The sequence below is a fragment of the Dipodomys spectabilis genome, unplaced genomic scaffold (assembly GCF_019054845.1).
Source record: "Dipodomys spectabilis isolate Male_0828 unplaced genomic scaffold, ASM1905484v1 ptg000095l, whole genome shotgun sequence".
Taxonomy (NCBI): domain Eukaryota; kingdom Metazoa; phylum Chordata; class Mammalia; order Rodentia; family Heteromyidae; genus Dipodomys; species Dipodomys spectabilis.
Genome location: NW_024870772.1, coordinates 35098307 through 35121686, shown reverse-complemented (window position 1 = coordinate 35121686; position 23380 = coordinate 35098307). Strand labels below are relative to the sequence as shown.

Below are 23380 nucleotides of genomic sequence, written 5' to 3'. Positions count from 1 at the left end.
GGTAGATCCTAGAAACCATCCTCCACAAATATTAGAGGACTGCTGTGTTTAGCAGTAAATCAGTTCTTACTTGTTTTATTAGGTAACCTAAAAAAATTTTTTTGGCTACTTATTGTATCATTGTTTTAGGGAAGTTAAATTATCCATTAAGTTTTTCACATAACCTTAGTGACAACATATAACAACATATCTAAATTCTAACTACTCGGTCTTCTGAAGATAAATATAAAATTGGAACCAAATTAATGCAGTTGTAGGACACAGACACAATAATAAATGCAAAACAGTACAAAAGAAATCCCTTCTGGGGACAGTAACACTGGCCAGAAAAAAGGCAACAAACAGAATCTACACTCTCCATATCTAATGATCAGAATCTTTCTCTTTCACTATGGTTGTTTAGAAGGAATATGAAATTGATCAAATAAAAAAGGGGACACATACAATGACTGATAAATATTCTGTGTGTGTGTGTGTGTGTATATGAGTACTGAGGCTTGAATTCAAGTCCTCATGTTCCCTCTTGGCTTTTTTGATCAAGACTAGAGCTCTACCATTTGAGCAACATCTCCATTTTTGGCTTTTTACTAGTTAATTGGACATAAGAATCTCTCTTGCTTAAGATAGCTTTGAACCACGATCCTAAGATCTCAGCTTCATGAATAGCAAGGATTACAGGTATGAACCCCTAGCACCCGGCTAAAATATTCTGCTTTTGTGAAAAGCTGTAAGATCATTTTCTCTCCTTTTCCATACTGTTTAGCACAGCTAGAGGAGAATTCCTGAACAGAAGCAGTTGTCTAGTGGCTCCCAATCAACTGTAAGATAGAGATGTCTCAAATGCCTAGTGATGGCTTCTAACTGTTCATCTTAACAGGGAGTTCAAGCAGTTCTCTAGCTTACTCATCAGATGTTCCAAACAGATGGGATTAAAAAAAAAAAAAAAACCTGTTGGAAAACAGATGACACTGCTTAGCCTTAAGTGTAAGACAAACTCTGCCAAACTTCTAAACTGATAAAGCAGGCCTAGATAAGAGGCTAATTAGCATATGACTTCCTTTATCTATTGCTGTCTTTGCTCCCTAAGCTTCTGGGGGAAGCATGTGAATCCCTCAAAATAATATAACTGAGAAACTTCATGAACAGAAATTACAATTATTTTCATCTTCCACTGTTTTCTTTTTTACTAGCCACAAAATAAATAAGAAATGGAGACTGAACAGCATAGAATGTTCAAGTTCACACCATAATACCATAAACAGGGCCTGGGAAAATGCCCGACCAGCTTCAAATACCAACTTAGATGACTGTGTGGCCTCCACCCCCTTCTAAATGTTTATATGATTCCCTAACACTTTTTGCTTTTTGTGTTTCTATTACAGAAATGAAGCAGAGTTATTTTCCATTCAGGGATCTGCCTTAGAGATCTGCCTTAGAGTCTAACAGGAAAAAGTATTTCTAGCCTTATTAGGACAGTCTCAAGATGGTTGAATGGGAAAAAAACAATCTTAGAAGAAAATGGAAGCATTGGTTGAAACATTAATAAAATATTTACTTTATATATTTATACTTAAACCTGTGGTTTTTATTATTCTGAATTTATCACGTTAGTCCTGAACCTATCTTACAGTGTCTACTGATTTGAAGTACAGGTTTCCTTTAAAGCTCTTTAAATTCCTCACTCTTTTTAGAGGAAATGGTTATGTGGTAGAATTTTGAAAAGCATCTCTTGTAAAAAAATCTAAATTATAAACATAGATATGTATATGTAAACCTATACAGAGTCATATGCACAAACAATTTGACTAACGTATGGTATATAACATAGGGGAAGATTGCAATTGTGTAACTCCTTTGAACAACTAACTTATAGTTTAATAAAATGTACACCAGGAAGCTAAAACACAGGTGAACGGAAGGAGAGAAGACAAAAGGAACAAGAAAGGGTGGTCAAGCATGGTCATAATATTCAAAGTACATAAGTGAAAATGAACCAGGTAACTTGAGGGTCTGGATGGGTTGGGAGGAAATAGGGGAGAATGATGAAGGGATAATGTTAATCATGATGCACTGTCTTATAAATTGACATGTTCAATCAATCCCTCAATCCCTCTTCCCCTTTCCGTGCCATGGCTTGAGCTCAGGACTTGGTGCTATCCCTTGGCTTTTTTCATTGTGCTATCCCTTGGCTTTTTCATTGTTGGTACTCTATTACTTCCGTCACAGCTCCCTCTCTACTTCTGGTGTTTTTCTGGTTCACTGGAGATATTAGTCTCATAGTCTCATAGGCTGGATTGGAATCTCAAACCTTGATCTCAGCTTCCTGAGTACCATGGATTACAGGTGTGAGCCACAAGTACCCAGCTTGAACCCTCTTTGTACAACTACCAACAGATAAATTTTTAAAAGTTTTTTTTTTTAAAAACATATCTTATATCTTCTGCATTATAAAGAGAAATTACTCTTACTACTATTTTCAAGCAGGATAAAGCGATGTGGTTAAAGCTTTACTGATAATCTGACAATTTGTGAAAACTATGACATTTACAATGGAATTAATTTGGGACGTCTCAATTGTGCTATTACTTTGGTTGAAAAGTATAATGTAACATTATTTTCATATCATTGAGACCAAGTGATTGGAAAGCCGTAAGATAATATACATTGTGGAATCTCATTTTTGTCATTCTCCTCCACCCCTCCAAATACAGATGGCTCCTGGTTTAGGATTTCTGACTTTCCCATGATGGAACAGTGATTCACTCAACAGCCATGACTTGGAATTTTCAATTTGTGTCTTTTCTAGGGCTAGATCTCCTGTGATGCTATCTGGGGGGATAGCTTCTAGTCTGTTCTGTAGTTACGGGGAACAACAATTACCTCCTGTGTTTCTGAACTACTTGTCAAGTATATTCAGGGCTGGAGATGTGGCCCAAGTGGCAAAAAACCTGCCTATCAAGCATGAGGCCCTGAGATCAAACCCTAGTACTGCCCAAAAAATGCCGAAGTTAGGTATTTTTAACTTATGATACTTTCAGTTTACTACAGATTTACTGGGATGGGGCCCTGCCATCATTTGAGGATGAGCTGTGTGTACATGCATATGGATAGGGGAGAGGTCAGAAGAAATCACAGAAACAAAGGAATGGTCACTGATTTTAAGTAGGGCTATGAAAGAAAGCCTTCATTTTAACTTTTTACTTATTTATTTACTTTTTAATTTAGCTATTTGTTCATTGGTTGATTGGTTGACTGATTAATTTATATAGTGCCAGTTCTGGGGCATCAAGTCCAGGCCTTGAGCCCTCTCAAAGCCTTTTCACTCAAGGCTGGTGTACTACCACTTGAGCCACCTCTCCAATTTGGACTTTTTGCTCATTAATTGGAGATGAGAGTCTCTTAGGTTTGTCTTTCTAGGCTGGCTTCAAATTGCAATTCTTAAATCTCAGCACCTGAGTGGCTGGGATTATAAACATGAGCCACAGATACTGGGCTCACTTTAAGTTTAGTTACTAATAAAGATATATTTTTAAAATAATTCTTCATTTTTAGTCATGAGCATGTTACCACCATAATTAAAAAAAAACAACAACAATGTACATTTACAAAGGGGTAGCAATTTCAGATTAATTTTGGTATTTGAGGCTGGATATACTGACTGACAAAGGAAATCTTCCTAATTATATTTTTAGAAATTTATGCCAAAGATGTTAAATATAATTCACTTTGTGGTCCAACGACAAAACTGAAAGTTTCTTAAGATACAGAATTATAGCCTAACCTTAATTCCTGTCAAAATTGTTCAAAAATAGCAAAAATAAGTTAAGCCCTAATTGAAAACCATGTTCTTTAGATTTTGGATGAGAACATTTGAGTTCAACTTTTAAAACAACATAGCTTTATAAATAGCATAGTTGCAAAGAAACTACTAATCAGGGTCTGTCTGCCCAGTCCAATGAACTTGAGATTTATAAAGATGGCATGTCTGTAAGGTGGGCATGTCGCCGAATATGTGGGTTGTGATATAACTTGGAGGTAAAAAGGTCACTTCTCAACAGTGTGGACCAGTAAAGGAGTTGTGGGTCCCATTTATTATGTGACTGGACAAATGGTGCTCAAGAGATCTAACCAAAATATTGTCAACATCTTTGGTTCTTTTTTCTATCCTTAAAATGCCTTAGGATTCTGACTCTAAAAAGATGAGATCAAACCAGAATAAATGGAAAGAACACATGAGAGGAATAGGTACTCCGTCTGTGGTTCATCCATACCTCGAGGCTCTAGACTGGACTGTACTCACGTGATCATATCTTCAGGTTCTTTGTTTAACATCTGGACGTTAGTAAGCATCATACATCGCCCCACTTCTTTATCGAGGTGCCTTAAAATGTTGTCCACAGCTTTTCGTACTTGAGAGTAATATAAGGACATGCCTGAAAAATGTACATTTCAGTTACATGCTTGAATAAATCTATTGAAGAATAATGTCCTGGCATATTTCTAACAGTTTTTACTGAAGCGCTCCATGCGTTAACTGATTTCCTTGAGCAGAAGAGGAGCTGAATCTGAGTCAATATCTGCTAATGTGGCACTTGGCAAAGTGCCCTGCACTTAGCAGGTGTTCACCAAACAATTACTTAAATCAATTAGAAGTCTAATACTTCCTGCTGGGTACCTGTGTGACTCATGCTGTAATTTTAGCTACTCAAGAGGCTGAAATCTGAGGATTCTGGTTCAAAGCCAGCCCAGGCAGAAAAGTCCGTGAGAATCTGTTCTCCAATTAACCAACAAAAAGCCAGAAGTGGAGCTGTGGCTCCAGTGGTAGAGTGTAAACCTTGAGTGAAAAAGCAAAGGGACAGTAGCCCACAAGTTGAAGCACACACAAAAATAAATAAAGAAATAAAGAAAAAGAATGCCAATACTTTAGTGGAACTGTTTAATCATTAAAGTAAACAAGGAAATGCAAATCTTTTGAAAATTTTCTGGCTAGAAGAAAATCCACTATTACTAGAGATTATGTGGGTAGATGATAATTCTCATTTAGAGATAAAGGTTTCATCATTTCAGATTATTCTCTGACATATATATGTAGTTCTTTTTCTTTTTATAAAACAAAATGACCTCAAGATGCATCATACTTATAAACTGATTTGTTAAATGGTAACTCCTTTGTGCAGCTTCTTAAAAGTTTAAAAAACAAAAATAATTTTGCCATACATTTAAAAACAAAAAGTGTTTTTTAAGTTACATTATTTTGACTACTTTCATTGAGTATACTGTCAATATTCTACAGGAGAAAACAAAAAAATATAGGACACAAATATATACATATATATAAAAACTTGTACTTAATGAAATAATTATTAATAATTACTCCTCATATAAATTGTTCTAACAAAGGAGGAGGCTACAATGCTAGATAAGAAATGTACTCATTATCTTGCCCATGTAATTGTAACCCCTCTGTACAGTATTTTCACAATAAAAAAAATTAAAAAAAATAAATTGTTCTAACTCATTTAAGTTATTAACATTTTAAAGCAAAAAGTTTCTGGATATATTTCCCTCATATCTTTGTACTAGGGTTTGAACTTAGAAGCCATACTAGTTTAGCAGGTACTTTATCACTTGAGCCACACCTCAGCTCTTTTTGCTTTAGGTTTTTTGTTTTTTTGCTAGTCCTCAGGCTTGAACTCAAGGCCTGGGTGCCGTTCCTGAGCTTCATTGTACTCAAGGCTAGTGCTCTACCACTTGAGCCATAGCGCACTTCTGGCTCTGAGTACTTTATTGGGAGATAGGAGTCTCATGGACTTTTTTGCTCAGGCTGGCTTTGAACTGCTATTCTCAGACCTCTCCTGAGTAGCTAGCATTACAGGCAGGAGCCACCAGCACCTGGCTTGGTTATTTTTTGAATAGAATTTAGTTAAGGGTAGCCTGGACTTCAATCTTTAATTTAGCCTTCCAACTAGCGAGAATGGCAGGCACTATCTCCATACCCAGCTTTTATTAGTCAACATGGGGTCTCATAAACTTTTTGTACGAGGTGGCTTTGAACTGCAACATTTCTGATCTCTACCCTTTCATAGATATGATGGCAGATATAAACCATTGTGGCTGTTGAGCTTCCATAATTATCTTAACAGTTTGGAATAGGTTCCTACATTTGCATACAGAAATAAGTGTAAAAAGAATCACCTCTGCAGATTTAAATTAAAAAGAAAATCTACCATATAACCTGATGTGGATTTGTCATGTTTAAAATAAAATTTTTTTCCCTATGAGATTTGTCATGTTTCAAATACAAATTAGAGAAGTGTTAATGAAAATAAAGATAAATGAAAAATAAAGAAAAATAAGTATAAACATATATGAATGAATGATACACAAGATGATTTACCAAAGTACATAGATGTCTAGGACATGTACTATAAAATGTAGACAATCAATAATAGAGGTTTACAAATGTCCAGATGAAAGCCTTAATATTTAAATGGCAAAATACTTACCAGGAAGCTCTAAGAAGTTTAAAAGGGCAGGAGAACAAAACACATCATGAACCAATCAACACAATTAACACTGGAATGTTTCATCAGATACTTGTATAAAGATTTCTTTTTAAAGTGCACTTTGTTAAAGTTAAACATCTAGAGTTGATTTTGAATGCCTTATGAACAGCTCTAACACATGTTTAAAACCCACCTATCATTTTGGCTTCCTCTTCAGTAAGAGTTTTACTCAAGTATGTTTTCTTTACTCTCAATGTATTTCCAGAAGGAAGTACAGCCCCAGTAACTGGCATGGGAGGTTCTCCGTCCTTCTGCTGCAAGCTATCGGCTATTACCAAGAATGCTCGTAAACCGATGTTCATTCTCTGTAAGAGACAATATGTCTGTGATCAAAGGGAAGACCCAATTACAGTACGGAAACTGTGCCGCCAATCTTTTCAGGAAGTTAAGCCTGGTTTGTCATCTAGTATGGGAAAATACTAAAAAATTAAAAGGGACAACGGTGGAAGCCAGCTATGAAAATAAAACTTTCTGTCGCTTTGTTGCCATATCAATAGAAAACAATGGGCAAATCTTTCATTAAACATGGAGAGCATGTTTGAGATGGTCCCAGACCACATTCTGTTCGGGTGAGGGGCGGGGAGTCTCAGAAGAACAGGTGGTCATTCTGGGAGCAGATGCAATCAGGTAAACTGAGGGAACACAATGGGATCTTTATGTCTTCAAGAAAGAGAGAAACACCATGTGTTAATTAACAAAGACCTAGTGAAACCAGTCAGAGTTCCAAACATGAACTATGAAATAAACCTTTTTCTGAATTGCAGATCTTAACTTTTGATTCACAAAAGCTAGTGCACATATTTTAAAAGTTGGATACTGCCATGGGACCATGGCTCACACCTGTAATTTTAGCTACTCAGGAGGTTGAGATCTGAGAATCTCTGTTGAAAGCTAGCCCAGGCAGAAAAAGACTTTAAGACTCTTATCTCCAATTAACCCTACCACCACCAACAAAGTGGGAAGTACAGGTGTGACAGTGTTCATCCAAAAAGCTCAGGGACAGTGGCCAGGCCCTGAGTTCAAGCCTCAGAACCTGTGCACACACACAAAATAGATGCTACAAAACTTATTACTGATAAAAATATATGGGCACATGAGAAGAAATGCTCATAAGCAAAGGTAAGGCATGATATTGGCTCTAAGCAGACATCTGCTTTCTAAAGTGGCTTCTCCCTACAAGAGTACCAATTCCAGGTGCCTATGTCTTACCCAGCCCTCCCATTGTGGCTTCTTATCATACTTCCCTAGTGACCAATAATGTTGGACAGCTTCTCATGGGCTTATTGGCCTTTGTCTCCTTTATTGATGAAGAAGATTGTTTTTGTCTATTAACTATTATTATTATTATTATTATTTTGTGCTGGTACTAGGGCTTGCACTCAAGATCTGTCTGCATAAACTGAGATTTTCAGATATCAGCCTCCTGAGTAGTTAGGATTTTACAGGTGTGAGGCAGTGGTATCTGGCTTCTAGTTTTAATTGGGGTGCTTATTTTCTTCCTATTGACTTGAAGGAGTTTTGTTTCTTAAATATATGTATTCTAGATAGAAGTACTTGTACAGTTAAGGGTTTGGAAATGAACACTTTATTAATAGTGTTAAAGTACAAACTTAAAAATATTTTCAATTCATCTAATTTTTCTTTTATTAACCTAACATCCTAGAATTAGATCTTTGACTACTTGGACGTCAGCTATCTTGGGATATTCACAGTACAGGGTTTTACTTTTTAAGTTTAGGATCTATTTTGAGTTCATTTTGTATATATGTCCAATTATGGATTAGAGTTACTTAATTTGCAGGTTGATATCCAATTGCTCAGTGACATTTATTAGAAAGACTGTGCTTTGTTCCTTGAGACTAGCTCTAGATAAAAACAAGACTCTATCTGAAAAATAACCAAAGCAAAAAAGGGCTGAAGGTATGGCTCAAATGGTACAATGTTTGCCTAGCAAATGCATTTCTGACCGTTTTAAAAGTTTAAAATTGAATTTGCTATTGATTTATATAACCCTGACTATTCTATATAAAGAGAACAGCCTGAGACAATCTTTGCAGAGTATAGCATTGTATCAATAGCTTAGACTCCTTCCTACAACCTACCTAGAGTTCTAGTACAAAAACATGTGCATAGATTATTAATTTAATTGCACTATGTTTTCATATTTTTACTATTACACACATTTGTTAATTTGTTTCATCACATTCTAATACTAAATTTTATTCACCTTTATCAATTTAGTTAAAAGATAATTCTTTTCCTAAACTTTTCTAAAATAAAACAACTTGACTTATAGTAACAAACTATCCCTGCCTCCCTTCATTCATTTCCTTCCTTCCTTCCTCCCTCCCTCCCCTCCCCTCCCCTCCTCTCCCTCTCTCCCTCTCTTTCTCTCTCCCTCTTCTTCCTTCCTTCCTTCGTTCCTTCCTTCCTTCGTTCATTCCTTCCTTCCTTCTCTCTCTTCTTTCTTTCTCTCTTCCTTTCTTCCTTCCTTCCTTCCTTCCTTTCTTTCTTTCTTTCTTTCTCTCTCTCTTTCTCTCCTTCCTTCCTTCCTTTCCTTTTTTTGTGACATGCTGAGGCTTGAACTCAGGGCCTGGACATTGTCTCTTTATTTTGTTGCTCAAGAATGGCACTCTGTCACTTGAGCCACAGCTTCACTTCTAGGTTTTTGCTGGTTAAGTGGAAATACTAATCTCACAAACTTTCCTACCTGGGCTAGCTTGGAGCTGGATCTCTAGATCTCAGTCTCCTGAGTAGCTAGGAGATTATCGGTGTGAGCCAGTGGCCATGGGCCATAGACAACCATTTTGGATAACAATTATTCCATTTTATAAGAAGAGACTATGTTAGCCAGTCAGTTGTTCATCATCCTAAATCTATTCATTCAATACTGTACTTGAGAAGCCCTCTCCTCTGCATTTGGTCAGAAACAGAAGCAAATAAAAGACCTGACAGAGGCAAAGGTAAGGTCTGTGTTACTGTGTTACTAGTACATAAAAGGATCTTTCATACCTCTGGGTTGAGACTGAAAGCTTTGGCTGGTTTTCCCACACAAAGAAAATCAAAAATGATTTCTTTCATTGCGAAATCTAAACGTTCCTGGAGGGAAAAACAAGAAAACAAAATGAAAATGTTAAATGCAAATTGAACATGAAATGCTTTTTTTTTCCATTTTATGTACCGAACAGGTGGCTGCTGACGGCAGAGGGGGACTGATAAGTTTTACGGGTCACCTAGAAGCCTGGAGGAAGGAACAGGCCCATCTGAGCTGCTGGTTGAGCCAGGCTGGCCTCTGTCTGCTGTGTGGGGAAAGACAGGGCACAGAAGGACAGCTGAATGCACATCTGGATCAGCACAAATTGTATTTGCAGAACAGATGCTAGTGACTTGGTCAAACAACTTTAAAAGCTACTTTTAATGATCATTGTCCTCTATACAATGTCACCCTAATCCTCTGGTTCATATCACACCAGACAATTTGACGGGTCAGAAGATGAATCCAAAAGTAAGATATATTAAGAATATTTAACCGACATCTTTTGTGAGTGTGTGTGTGTATGTGTGTGTGTGTGTGTGTGTGTGTGTGTGTGTGTGTGTGTGTGTGTGTGTGTGATACCAGTATGGGGCTAAACTCAGGGCTGTATACTATCTCCACTTCTTGCCGGTTAATTGGAGATAAGACTTCCCAGATTTTCCTGCCCAATCTAGCTTTGAACCTCAATTCTTAGACCTCAGCCTTGTGAGTACTTAGGACTACAGGCATGAGCCACTGGCCATCAGCATGACGCTTAATTGAGAACACTTAAGCTTGGCTATGGTAGCCCAGAACAGTGGCTATCCAAGTAGGACATGTTCACTTTATTAAAAACCTTCCAGAATAATCAAAGCATTCCCTCAGCACCTCTTAACTATTTGTAGAAAGTTATTTTCCTTCTGTATAGCAAGCAACGTACATTCTCAATGTACACCTATTACAGACATATTTCATTGTACTCAATGCAGCAAGAAATACAAATTAAGTCATCCCTGAACCATGTGTGTGGGGCAGGGGGAGAAAGAAAGGCAGAGAGTAAGGGGGCTTGTACTCAAGCTTTTGCTTGGCTTGTTTGTCTGATGGGCTAGAAGCTAGAATCTGCTAGCTATGCCTCTAGTGAGTCATTTTGCTGGCCAATTGGAAATGGAATCTCAAGGACTTTTCTTCCTGGGCCAGCCTTGGATGATGATCCTTCAGGTCTCAGCCTACTAAGTAACTAGAATTACAAACTGGTTAGAGCCCCTGGTGTTTGGCCCCAGCAGCCTTTTAATGCCTCCTCCTCTTTCCATTTATCCAAACCATATTTGAAGGCATACTGGACAAGCATATCTACCCTTATTTTACAGATAAAGAAATAACTGATTAAAAAAGAAGAAGAAGATGTTCTCTGCTCATGGTAGAGACTGGACTGGAATAAAAATCTTTTCCTACCTGGGTGCTGGTGGCTCATGCACATAATCCTGGCTACTCTGGAGGCTGAGATCTAAGGCTTGTGGCTTGAAGCCAGCTTGGGCAGAAAAGTCCTTTAGACTCTTATTTCCATTTTTTTTTTTTTGGGTCTGGTCGTGGGGCCTGAACTCTGGGCCTGGGCACTGTCCCTCAGCTCTTCAGCTCAAGGCTAGTGCTCTACCACTTGAGCCATAGCGCCACTTCCGGCTTTTTTCTTTTTGCTTATGTGGTGCTGAGGAATCGAACCCAGGGCCTCATGCATGCAAGGCAAGCGCTCTACCACTGAGCCACCTTCCCAGCCCCTCTTATTTCCAATTAATCAACAAAAAGTCAGAGGTGGAGCCATGGCTCCAGTAAGAGAGTGCTAGTTTGAACAAATAAGCCAAGTGAGAGCAACTAGGCCCTGCGTGTAAGCATGCATATATGCAAACAAACCTCACTGCTGACGTAACAGCATTTACCTAGGAAGTTTTTTTTAAAAAGTCAAAGCTGGGACTGGAAGAAGTGGGGAGTATGTGCTTAGCTTAGCTTGGCTGAGGCCTGGGCTTCAACGGTCAGTTCCAAAGAAGAAGAAATAGAAAACAAGAATCTCAGATTTAAATAACAAATTCCATATAGAAACTACTTAAATGTTACTGGACTCAGTTTTAGAATGCATTAATACATGATATAGTTATACAAAAATAGCTTAGAACAGTTTGGGGCCAAAAAAAAAAAAAAAAAAAACCAACCACCCCACCACTGAATTTAACTTGATAATTGCTAAACTCTGTATAAAATTCTTCATTTTTTTCCATAGAGGAAAATTAGAACACTATTATGTTTTCCTCAAGTTTCACTAAATTTTATTTTTTAATAAGTTTTTTTTATTGTGAAAATACCATACAGAGGGGTTACAATTACATGAGCAAGGTAATGACTACATTTCTTATCAAGCATTGTTGCCTCCTCCTTTGTTTTTCCCCTACCATCCCTGCCCTCCTATCTCCATGACTACTTTCCTCCCCCCCCCCAAAAAAAAGTTGTAAAGTTTGTTTTTCAAAATAGCATCTTGTACATATCATTGTTGCAATGTGTCCACCTGTATCCCTATTTAAACAATGTTTTTTCCCTTCCCCTCCCCAAATTATACCAACATCAAATACAGTGAAAACAGGGGTTAAATTATTTTCTTTTTTTTTTTTTAATTTTATTTTATTTTATTTGTGAACATACTGTACAGAGGAGTTACAATTACATGGGCAGGATAATGCGTACATTTCTTACCAAGCATTGCAGCCTCCTCCTTTGTTTACCCTTCACATCCCTTCCCAGCCTCCCCCCTCCCCCCCAATCCCAATCCTTCTCCTTCCCCCCTCCCCCCCCCCCCCCCCCCCGACGTTGTAAAGCTCGTTTTGGACATGACAACTTGTATTTCTCATTGTTGCAACAGGTCCACCTGTATCCTTAAACAACTGGTTTTTCCCCATCTCCTCCACAAGTTATACTGACATCAAATATAGTGAAAGCAGGGGTTATACTGTGGGGGAGGGACATACATGTTTCTGCTGGGTGCTGGAGGCTCACACCTTTAATCCTAGGTACTCTGGTGTCTGAGCTCTAAGGACTGATATTTGAAGCCAGCCCAAGCAGGAAAGTCCTTGAGACTCTTATCACCAACTAACTAGCAAAAAGCCAGAAGTAGAGCTATGACTCAAGTGGTAAAGGGCACTAGCCTTGAGCTGAAAAGGCAAGAGAGAGTGAGAATCTGAGTTAAAGTCCTAGCACCAGCATAAAGAAGAAGAAAAAGAAATCCTTACAAATATCAGACGACACCTGAGTGGTTGCTTTTTCATTTGGTGGTAGCATTCAGATTGGAGGACCAGAGAAAGGAAGGGAGAGAGAGGCAAGACACTCTTTTTCTAATAGGCTTTGTGACATTAGACTTCAACTGTCTCTCGGCTTCTTTGTCAGATGCTAAAAACACTTGACAGACTCAGGCACAATTTGTTTGGAAGTAAAGCAAGAGGCTATGTGTGCAAACACATACACAAACAAGTCTTTCTGAAAAGCATAAACACGTAAGGTAATCATTTAGATGTTTTGTTTGCTAGAACTTCATGGGGAGGAGATTGGCTACTTAAAAGCAATTAGAAGAATCTCATTTTCAGAAACTTCTGGGTTACCTGGGCGATGAACTGGATGATTTTCACAAAGATGTTCAGAGGCATATCCCTTGGTACAACACCTCGGGACCCTTTGGGGAAAAGTGTGGTGATGATGGTTATAAGTCGGCTGGAAAAGAAGGAGGGGAGAAGAGAAAATAAGCAAGATTGGCTGAGTTCCGGTTCTTCCAGGGGGAAATGGCAGATATTTTTGTTTTATCTAAGTACCAGAGAATTCAGGACAAGACAACAAAACACCTCATCCCTTTCCATTAGCATAATTACTTGATGAGAAGTTTTTTTTTTCCTGGACAACTAAGATCAGTTAGAAAAATTATAATTCTTTCCTGTGCCAATGTGGTAAATGCAACCTGTCAGCCACTGGCTGTGAAACCAAGTACCAAATGGCAGAGCACTTGTGCCTTTTAGAAACTCTCTGTTCTCAACAGGCTCTAGGTGGGTTAGTGTAGATACCAATTAAAGAATACACTCTGCTGGGTGCTGGTATACCTCTGCCTAGCCAGTCTGGAGGCTGAGATTTGAGGATCGTGGTTTGAAGCCAACCCACGTAGACAAATCCAGGAGACTCTTATCTCAAAATAACCAGCAAAAAGCTGGAAGTAGAGCTGTGGCTCAAGTGTGTTGAGTACAGGCCTTGAATGAAAAGGCCAAGGGATAGCATGAAACCAAGTTCAAGCCCCAGTACCGGCGCCATCATAATATTCAATGTCCATATATGAAAATAAAAGTAGGTAAATTGAGGGGGTGGATGAGGTTGAGAGAAATGGAGGATAGTGATGAGATGATGACACTAATCAAGATGCATGGCACTTACAAACTGACATATTGAATTGAAACCCATTTGTACAAATACTTGGGGAAAAATAAATAGATAATCCACAAAAAAGAAAAGAAGGAAAAGAAAACACCTCTGAAGTGGCTGGCCAGTATGATTATAATGATTAACTCAGTGGCACAACACCATCAGTACAATCCAGCTCCTCACCTCTGAGTAGCTGTGTTGCTTTCACATTTAATTCGAATCATGTAAACCCAAAGTAATCTGTAGAGAGATTCCAGTGCAACTCGAGCCATCTTGGGGTCTTTATTCTACAACAGAAACCAAAAGAGAAGATTAGTGATTAAGTGGGCATCTAAAGAGGTGATTCTTCTCTAAATGGCTAAAAAGAGAGGCCAGATGGGTGGTGGGTGCCTGTAGGAATGCCCTGTTATCTGGGACCCATTGGGTATGGTTTGGTAACAGCCCCTCTTCTCCCTGCCAACCCCATCAGATTCCCCTCTCACAAGGCCCTATGTTGGAACCTGGATTACAGTGAAAATAGAATACCCTGTTTCTGAAGATGTTCTACTTTCTGGAGTGGGAGGGGAGTGAGAGACAGGCAAAAAATAGTAAGCTCGAAGATAGTATAAGCCAAGGTGTGGATAAAGTGATATAATGCCAGCCTTGGGCAAAAAAGCCAAGTGAGCTGGGCACTGGTAGCTCATACCTATAATCCTAGCTATTCAGGAGGCTGAGATCTGAGGATTGAAGTTCAAAGCCAGTTGGGGCAGAAAAGTTTCCATGAGACTCTCATCTCCAATTAACCACGCAAAAACTGAAAGTGTCGCTGTGGCTCAAGGTGGTAGAGTGCTACCACTTGAGCAAAAGAGCTCAAGGACAGCACCCAGGCCTTGAGTTCAAGCCCTATGACCAACAACAAGAATGAAAAGCAAAAAAGCCAAGTGAGAGCTAAGGCCTTGAATTCAAGACCCATCCCAGGTCTAGTTCCAGCATGTGGGGACACACGGACACACACACACACACACACACACACACACACACACACACACACACACACACACACACACACACAAAGACAGTCCAAAAAAACTGGTAGATAAGAACTAGGGTACAGAAGACAGGCAAACCATGGCAAACTCTACAGAGCAGGAAAGATTTATAGCTGAAAATTCACTATCAACCCATTCACATACATATTCCTTCATTCATATCCTCCTCCATTTAACTCCTTCATTAACTCACGTACTCCTTCTTTCAATACATATGTGAGTGGCTACACTGGGTCTGCCATTGTGCTAGGCATGAGAAACGTTGAAAGGTGTGGAAATCCTGGTGGGTAGGAGAGCGTCTCAGGTGGAGTTAGCAGGCCCTGGAGGCCAAAAGGAGGAGGGAGAGGGCTGATTTGGAACCTAGGGATGGTTTGTATGCTGGTAAAGGCTAGTGTAGAAGGCCAAAGGGAAGGAGCAGTGGCTGATAAGGCCACTTCCACAGGGGGTTCAGGCCTCTCAGGATGGTGACATGGTTACTGACATCAAGGAGACAGGCAGGAAGTCTGGAGTCCAGAGTATGAAGAATGGAGTGGAGGCAGGGAGACCTGCTGGGTGACAGGAAGCAGAGAGAAGAGCACAGGTTTTCTCACTAGATGGACGTCACCTTCATCTCTCTCTTTCTACTCTTACTATATCCTGTTAATCAGTCTTGTAGATTTTCTCTGGAGTATGATAACACTTCTATCACCACTTCCTGTGCTACAGGTAAGTGCTCAGCACTGTCACTTGGGCTGGGGCAGGAACCTCCTAACTGTATTAAGTTCATTCCTTCCCGTGGCCCTAGCTGAAGCTATTACAGTTTTCTTTATTTAGAAATCTGACTGGGTGGCTTCCTGATCCTATGAGTGAGTTAACCTTTCTAGGCATGGCATACCTGCTCATCAGTTTTTGGCTCTAACCAATATTTTCTGCCACCCTGTTATTCTTTTAATTTATTTATTTTGTTTGTTTTTTGCTGGTACTGGTATTTTTTTGCTCATGGCCTGGCCTTATTTGCTCAAGGCTGGCATTCTACCACTTGAATCAAACCTCCATTTGTATTTTTTTTTTTTTTTTTGCTGGTTAATTGTAAATAAGACCTTCATGGACTTTTTTTCCCCCAGGCTGGTTTTGAATCTTGATTCTCAGATCTCAGGCTCCTAAGTAGCTAGGATTACAGGTGTGAGACACCAGTACTTGGTTTCATCCAGTTATTCTCTCACAGCTCCATAAACTAGTTATGCTCTGTTCCCTCCATTTCATGTAAGGAGTGTCACCTCTCCCCACATTCTTTTCTCCCATAGAAACCCATTCATCTTTCTCCCATATAAACCCTTCCATCCATTCATCCATCCACATAACCATCCACCAACTCATTCATTCATTTACAGGTGTGCCCATCACACCTACCTACCCTACTTCTGTATGGTTGACTTGAGTGTCTTTTGTGAAGCCTTGTCATTCCTCTTTGATGTTTTGGACCTAATCCCATTAAAGCTAGCCTAGCCTAGAATGGGAGAGGCTCTGTGTTGTATTCCCAGTACTGCAATCAACCAATCAATTTAACAATTCTATCTTGAGTGTGGGAGCATTGCTTATTGCTGCATTTCTAAGAATGCCTGTTTGTGGGCAGGAGAGAAAGCAGTGTGTGTTTCAGTGTGAATCTCTTTCTTTTAGGTCTTTTCCTTTACATTTCTTCTTTTTCCTTCTCCATTCTCTACCTTTTCCTTGCTTTTTTTTTCTTTGTAGAATAATATGGTGAATGTATTTGGGGAGGATTTATAATTGCTCAGAAATGATAGAGAATAAATTTTACCTTGCAACTATCTAAAGATGAGCCACAGAAATGAACTCTACAGGAAAGACCTTAGTAAGACAATTTTAGATTTGAGGAAGAAAAATTTACTCAATGTATGTCATTTAAGACCAACTTTTTTTTTATTGTGGTTATCATTCTCAAAGCCTACATTTCTGTATGCAAAGAGGTCTGTTTCTCATTTTTTTGTTCTCCTTGCTTATTCAAACCCTAGTATTGTATTAGTTTGTTAAGGTTTTATAGTGTATTTAAGTATATAGTATGTCTACATTCTACTGCTTATTGCTTTTAATAATATTTTTATTATAAGGGATTTTCTAGACATTCTTGCATGCTTATCCCTCCAAATAAATTGTGCAGCTCTGGGAAAATAAATAGTACAACTTTTTAGAAACAAATACATATATTAAAAAAAACCCTGTTTTCACTGTATTTGATGTTGGTATAATTTGGGGAGGGGAAGGGAAAAAACAAATTGTTTAAATAGGGATACAGGTGGACCATTGCAACAATGAAATATACAAGACACTATGTTGAAAAATGAACTTTACAATTTAGGTCGAGGGTGGGGGGTGGGGAGAGGAATGTAGTTGTGGAGATGGGAGGGAAGGGATGGTAGGGGAAAAACAAAGGAGGAGGCAACAATGCTTGATAAGAAATGTACTCATTACCTTGCTCATGTAACTATAACCCCTCTGTATGGTATTTTCACAATAAAAAAACTTATGGTTTAGTGTGAGCTTTAAATGGAAAAGCTAAGCAAAAACATGAGGCCCAGAGTTCAAGTCCTAGTACCAGCAAAAAAGAAAAATAAAAAGATAAACTTAATAAATAAATACTATGACTGAGATTGCTCTGATAGAGACTGAAAGAGCTGAGTGGCTTTTGGTTTTGCTCTGTCTTATACATTATGTACTAGTAATAGACTTTCATCACTTGCGGATAATCTCACTGCAACTGTCTCCTAAAGTAATTTCCTTGCTTCTCATTCATTCCCTGTATGGTTAAATGATACTCTTAAACTACACACATGCCTACTTAATTCCCTGCCACTTAAAGTCCTTCAGTGGCTTTTGATAAATTAATAGATAATGCCTTCATGCCATAACACGACACTCTTGTGTCTAGCTGCCCAGGATATCTAGGCCTTTACCTCATGGTCAGTAAATCTTATAGAGTAATAGACCTTTGCAATTCTCATATTGTCTGGTATGCCTCCCTGCCCTTTCTCTACTTGGAAAATTCCTACAGCTCAGCAAGAGTCTGGTGTCATCCCTCTAATTATATTCCTTGTTTCTATTCCCTGCTCCTGGCAGTGCCCTCGCTCTTTCCAACAATGTTTTTGTTTTGTGTGTGTGTGTGTGTGTGTGTGTGTGTGTGTGTGGAGGGGGGGGAGAAAAAGAGAGAGAGAGTATGTGTACTGGGGTTTAACTGAGGTCCTAAGTGCTGTCTCTTAGCTTTTATGCTCAAGGCTGATGCTCTACCACTGTAGTCACAGCCCTTCTTCTGGGTTTTTGTTGTTGTTAATTGGAAATAAGAGTCTCACAAACTTTCTTGCCCTGGTTGGCTTTGAACTGTTATCCTGAGATCTCAGCCTCTTAAGCAGTTAGGATCATAGGCATGAGCCATCAGCATTCAGCTCCTACAATGTTTTCAATCTCTTTTACATTCCATGGTCACCAACTTGGTTTGCTCACCATTGTGTTTAGACAGCAGAATAAACATTACAAATGCAAACAAACTGAGTAGGTGCTAAACATCTTGGTGCATAGTAAGAATTCTTTATAAAGAACCTATGTGGAAAACCATCCCTAGTATGTAGCTAAAGCTAGTCTTTGTGATAATACAACAGTAAGTACCTTGTAGTTATATGGCAGTTGGGCATTTCAAAAACTCTTTTCCATATAACATCAGTTGAGGAATTTTATAATGGAGAGAGAGCCAATAGATTGTTCAGGCTTCAAACGACATGAGAGCTGGGACTCTGCTTTAATGAGAATTGTTTTCTCAGAATTTTGAAGGTATGTGTTATAACTTACTATCAAGGCTTATAGGTGAAAGGTTTGGTCTCCATGGAGCAACCGGGAGGTGCAACTTTTAGGAGGTGGAGCCTCACGGGGAGGTCTTTAGGTTGTTAGTGGTATTCTTTCAAAGAGAATTGTGGGACTCGAGTCTCTCTTTCTTTTGCTTCTTTGTAGTTAGGAGAGCAGTTCTGCCCTCCATATGCTACCATCATGATGTTCTACCTTGCCACAGGCCCAAAGAAAGAGGGCTACTTGATCATCGCTCAGAGTCTCCAAAACTGAGTCAAAAGAAATCTTTTCCTTTTTATCAATTATCTCAGAAATTTTGCTATGGTTGAAAGCTGACAGACATAATGCTTATAACATTCATTAACTCATTTAAAGTTACACAAAACTACATGGACTAGATACTATTATTGTTCTCATTTTATCGATTAGGAAATCAAGACCTAGAGAAGTCAAATGACTTATTCTAGGTCACATAGCTAATCACTGGCAGTCAGAATCTGAATGTAGGTAATCTGGCATCAGTGTTTTCATAAAGACTACAGCTCCATATTTGCCTAATCTTACAGAGAGGCTGCTCAAATATGCCGCTGAGTTCTGTGCTTGAAGACAGGACTGATTTCTTGTTTTTCTTCCTTTGTTTTTCCTTAGCCAAGAACATAACAGCAGGCCAATGTCTATTCCCAGGGAGTAGACATTCTTAGCATATTCTCATCCACTGCTTCTGTGTCAAAGGTCTCAGCACCCAAGATCAGAGGCCTATTCTTCTGTTGGACTCCCTCTCTATTAATTACTGAATTAATTATAGATAGTTTCATATGGTAATTAATTCAGTTCTAGTGGACTTCACACTCCCCTGTATCTCACCTCCAGGCTGGTCACTGCCTTCCTGTGTCGTGTTACCCTGTCTGATGACATGCTCACCTGCTGTAAATTTTGCTACTAATTTAAAGGAATTCTGAATTGATGGTCACAAGAGGCACAGTTGGATTCACTGATGACTGGTCTGGTGAAAGGGTCATTGGTACAAACCAGTCATCAACAGATGCTTAGAAATATACAGATTCCTGGGCAGCTCTCACCTCCCTCCACTCACCTACACATACATTCGTCTGAACCTGAAAGCCTGGAGCTAAGATTTAGTAAGCTTCCTTAAAGATTCTTGAGTGCATTAAGGTTGACCTGCATGGATAACCATTTCATTCATCTATTGTAGTTGCTACATTCAAATATTGGCTTGTTTTATCTTCCATTTCCACGAAAACCATTTAAGTAAATCCACTTTGCTCTGTCCTATTTTGCTGCATGTGAGAGCCAACATTTGCCTTCTTTTGGACATTTCTTTGGGATACATGAATCAGCTTATTTGGTTCATAATTATCCCACTTGGATGACTGCATAGTGTCCAAGTAACACATGGCTAACCTTTAGGAAGGTCTCTAGAATCTATAGGCCAACAATTTATGAATTGTGATTTTTCTATTCAATAGGTGGATTAGAAAGATTTTCTCAATCAAGGAGATTTTCTCAAAAAAATGTTTTTCTCAAGGTTATGGAAATAAGATGAATACTGAGCAGAATAATTTAATTAAAAACTAATATTAAAATAGGTAATACTATACTACTTAAACTTAGTATTTAGGAAGAAAATTGTCTTTTTAAAGTAAATGATGTGGTCTGGGATGGTCAGTGGCAAAGTGCTTGCCTAGCAAGTGTCACATCATGGGTTTGATCCTCAGTACCAAAAAAGAAAAAAAAAACAGTTAAAGAAAATGATGCCATGTAATTGTAACTCCTCTGTCCATCACCTTTACAGTAAAATTAAATTAAATTTAAATTTCAAAAACGTGCTGGAAAGGTGGCTCAGTGGTAGAGTGCTTGCCTTGCATGCATGAGGCCCTGGGTTCGATTCCTTAGCACCATAAGCAGAAAAAAAACAAAGCCAGAAGTAGTGCTATAGCTCAAGTGGTAGTGTGCTAGCCTTGAGCTGAAGAGCTGAGGGACAGTGCCCAGGCCCAGAGTTCAGGCCTCACGACCCGGCCCCAAATAAAATAAATAAAATAATAAAATAAAAAAATGTAACTGATGCCATACATTGTGTTGGAGGCCTGGCTCAATTGCTGTAGCATACTTGCCTAGGAAACATGGGCTCAATTTCTAGTGCCACCAAAACAAAACAAAGAAAATTTTCAAAAAAGAAAACTAAATCATGCCATATATTTTACTGCATTCAGGCAACAACTGTGCAAAACTTAATATATTATTCTATGTCTTCATTTAGAAAAAGGTATTAATAACACGGAAAGTTTAAAAAGTTTATCCTTTAAACATTACTGTAATTATTATATACAATATTGTAAGTACAGAAGACAAATTTCACCAAGGATGTTTCTGGCACCACACTTGTTTGGGTATTCTTCTTCTTCTTTCTAATTATTTCTGGTGCCAGTCCTACGGCTTGAACTCAGGGCCTGGGTGTTGTTTTTTTTGCTCAAGGATAGTACTCTACCACTTGGACCACAATTCTACTTCCAGCTTTTGGGCTGTTAACTGGAGATAAGAATCTCAAGTACTTCCCTGCATGAGCTGACTTCAAACCACAATCCTCAGATCTCAGCTTCCTAAGTAGCTAGGATTATGGGGTGAGCCACTAGCACCTGGCTTGTTTAGGGATTCCTACTAGAACCAAGCTCCTTGCTTGAACTCCCTTTCTTGTCCCTAAACACATGAGTCTCAATAATATCCTAACTGATTTTCTTTAGAGGATTATCATGGTCTGCAGTTTTTCTTTTTCCCTTTTCCCTTTCTCCCTGCTTGCTTTTCTGTCTCTTTCCCTTCCTTTATAGTCTATGAGAGCAGGGATTACTACTGCCCTTGCCATCCTGAATTCCTACCACTGAAGCTGGTGCCAGGGTCACACTTGTACAGAACTGAACAATACATTACAGACTGAATCTATGCATGAATTCCAGTCCTAATGCAAGTGCTGCGTGGGGTCAAACGAGAACTGTTTCTTCTTCTGTATTGTGGCTTTTCCAAAGATGAAGACTAGGCCAATTAATTCTAACCTTAAGATGAATTGCTTCTATGTAAACACTAAGAACATTGTCAGAGCTCAGTGCAGCCTGTGGTATTATCATGACCTCGTGATAATCTAGGGAAACTCAGGGTCTTGTACTATCACTTGGCTTTTGTGCTCAAGGCTGGTACTCTACTAATTGAGCCACACCTCTACTTCTGGCTTTTGCCTGGCTAATTGAAGATAAGAATCTCATGGATCCTCAGATTCAGCCTCCAGAGTAGCTAGGATTACAGGCATGGGCCACCAGCACATAAATGCTTTTCTTAAATTATTGAGCTTTCTTTTGTTTTCAATTTCTTGGAGTTCATTCTTATAAATATTATTTTATATGATCAGATACACACAGGCATTGGGCCTTTGTGTTTCTGTCTTAAGAGTGTCTCCCTTTGGTCTCATTGTATATGAAAGCCTAGAGTTGAGCTTTTTTTTTAAGTGCAGTATATTCATTTTTGAAAAAAAGTAAAAATAACCCAATTATATCTTTTTGTGAAAGCTAAGAAATTAGCACATAGTTACTATGAGTGCAACAAATATCACATTAAAAAACAAACTATCAAGGTGAGTACAGTGACTCATACATGTAAACCCAAATACTTGGGAGGTAGAGATGGGAGAAGTGAAATCTGAGATCAGCTGAGCAAAAAGTTAACTTAAAAGGCCCAATCTCAATAAATAAACCAGTGTCGGTGCTTTTTAACCATAGTAAGATGGTAGGTGACCTTAAGTAGGAGAATTGCCATACAAAGTACGCCATGGGAAAGTAGGGGGATGTGAGACTCTTATCTAAAGAAACAGTTTCAGAGCAAAAAGGGCTGGAGGTGTGGTTCAAGAAGTTCAAACTTTGATATCACCAAAACCAGAAAGTTCCTCCTGCCTGCCCCCCAAATCTATTAAATCAAGTTCTTTTTTTTTTTAAATACCAGTCTTGGGGCTTGAACTCAGGGCCTAGGCACTGTCCCTGAGCTTCTTTTGCTGAAGGCTAGCACTCTACCACTTGAGACTCAGCGCCACTTCCAGCTTTTTCTGTTTATGTGGTACTGAAGAATCGAATCCAGGACTTCATGCACTCTACCACCGAGTCACATTCTCCACCCTTTAAATCAAGTTCTTAAAGCCTATTTTAGTTGCTTTCAAAGTTAGACAATTTCCCACAGCTATTAAAGGAATACACCATGCTGAACATTACCTCAATATGTTCAGACACTGATATAAAATACAAAGAAGAAGAAAATAGGGAATGGTCACTGATTACTAAGAGTTCCAGAATAAAGTAAATGTCTTGGTGAAAAGGTGCCATAAATTTCCCATCACTTTAACACAACCAATTGCCAATATATGATGGACTAAGTTAATTAAGTTTAAATGAAAGCAGTCAGGCTGGTGCTCCCTAAACAACTTGCCTACGAGAGGCAGATCCTGAGAAGAAGCC

The 23380-nt window shown here is 38.8% G+C and overlaps 1 protein-coding gene across 2 annotated transcripts in view; it reads right to left on the bottom strand.

Moving 5' to 3' along the window:
• Fry (FRY microtubule binding protein) overlaps nucleotides 1-23380 on the bottom strand; it is a 365147-nt gene that overhangs the window by 136786 nt on the left and 204981 nt on the right. For both annotated transcript variants that reach the window (XM_042685416.1, XM_042685417.1), the window contains exons 12-16: nucleotides 14200-14303; nucleotides 13215-13323; nucleotides 9579-9665; nucleotides 6700-6871; nucleotides 4301-4433 (exon numbers count right to left, since the gene is read on the bottom strand). In XM_042685416.1, the coding sequence (XP_042541350.1) occupies nucleotides 4301-4433; nucleotides 6700-6871; nucleotides 9579-9665; nucleotides 13215-13323; nucleotides 14200-14303 (605 nt within the window). The remainder of the gene's footprint in view (nucleotides 1-4300; nucleotides 4434-6699; nucleotides 6872-9578; nucleotides 9666-13214; nucleotides 13324-14199; nucleotides 14304-23380) is intronic.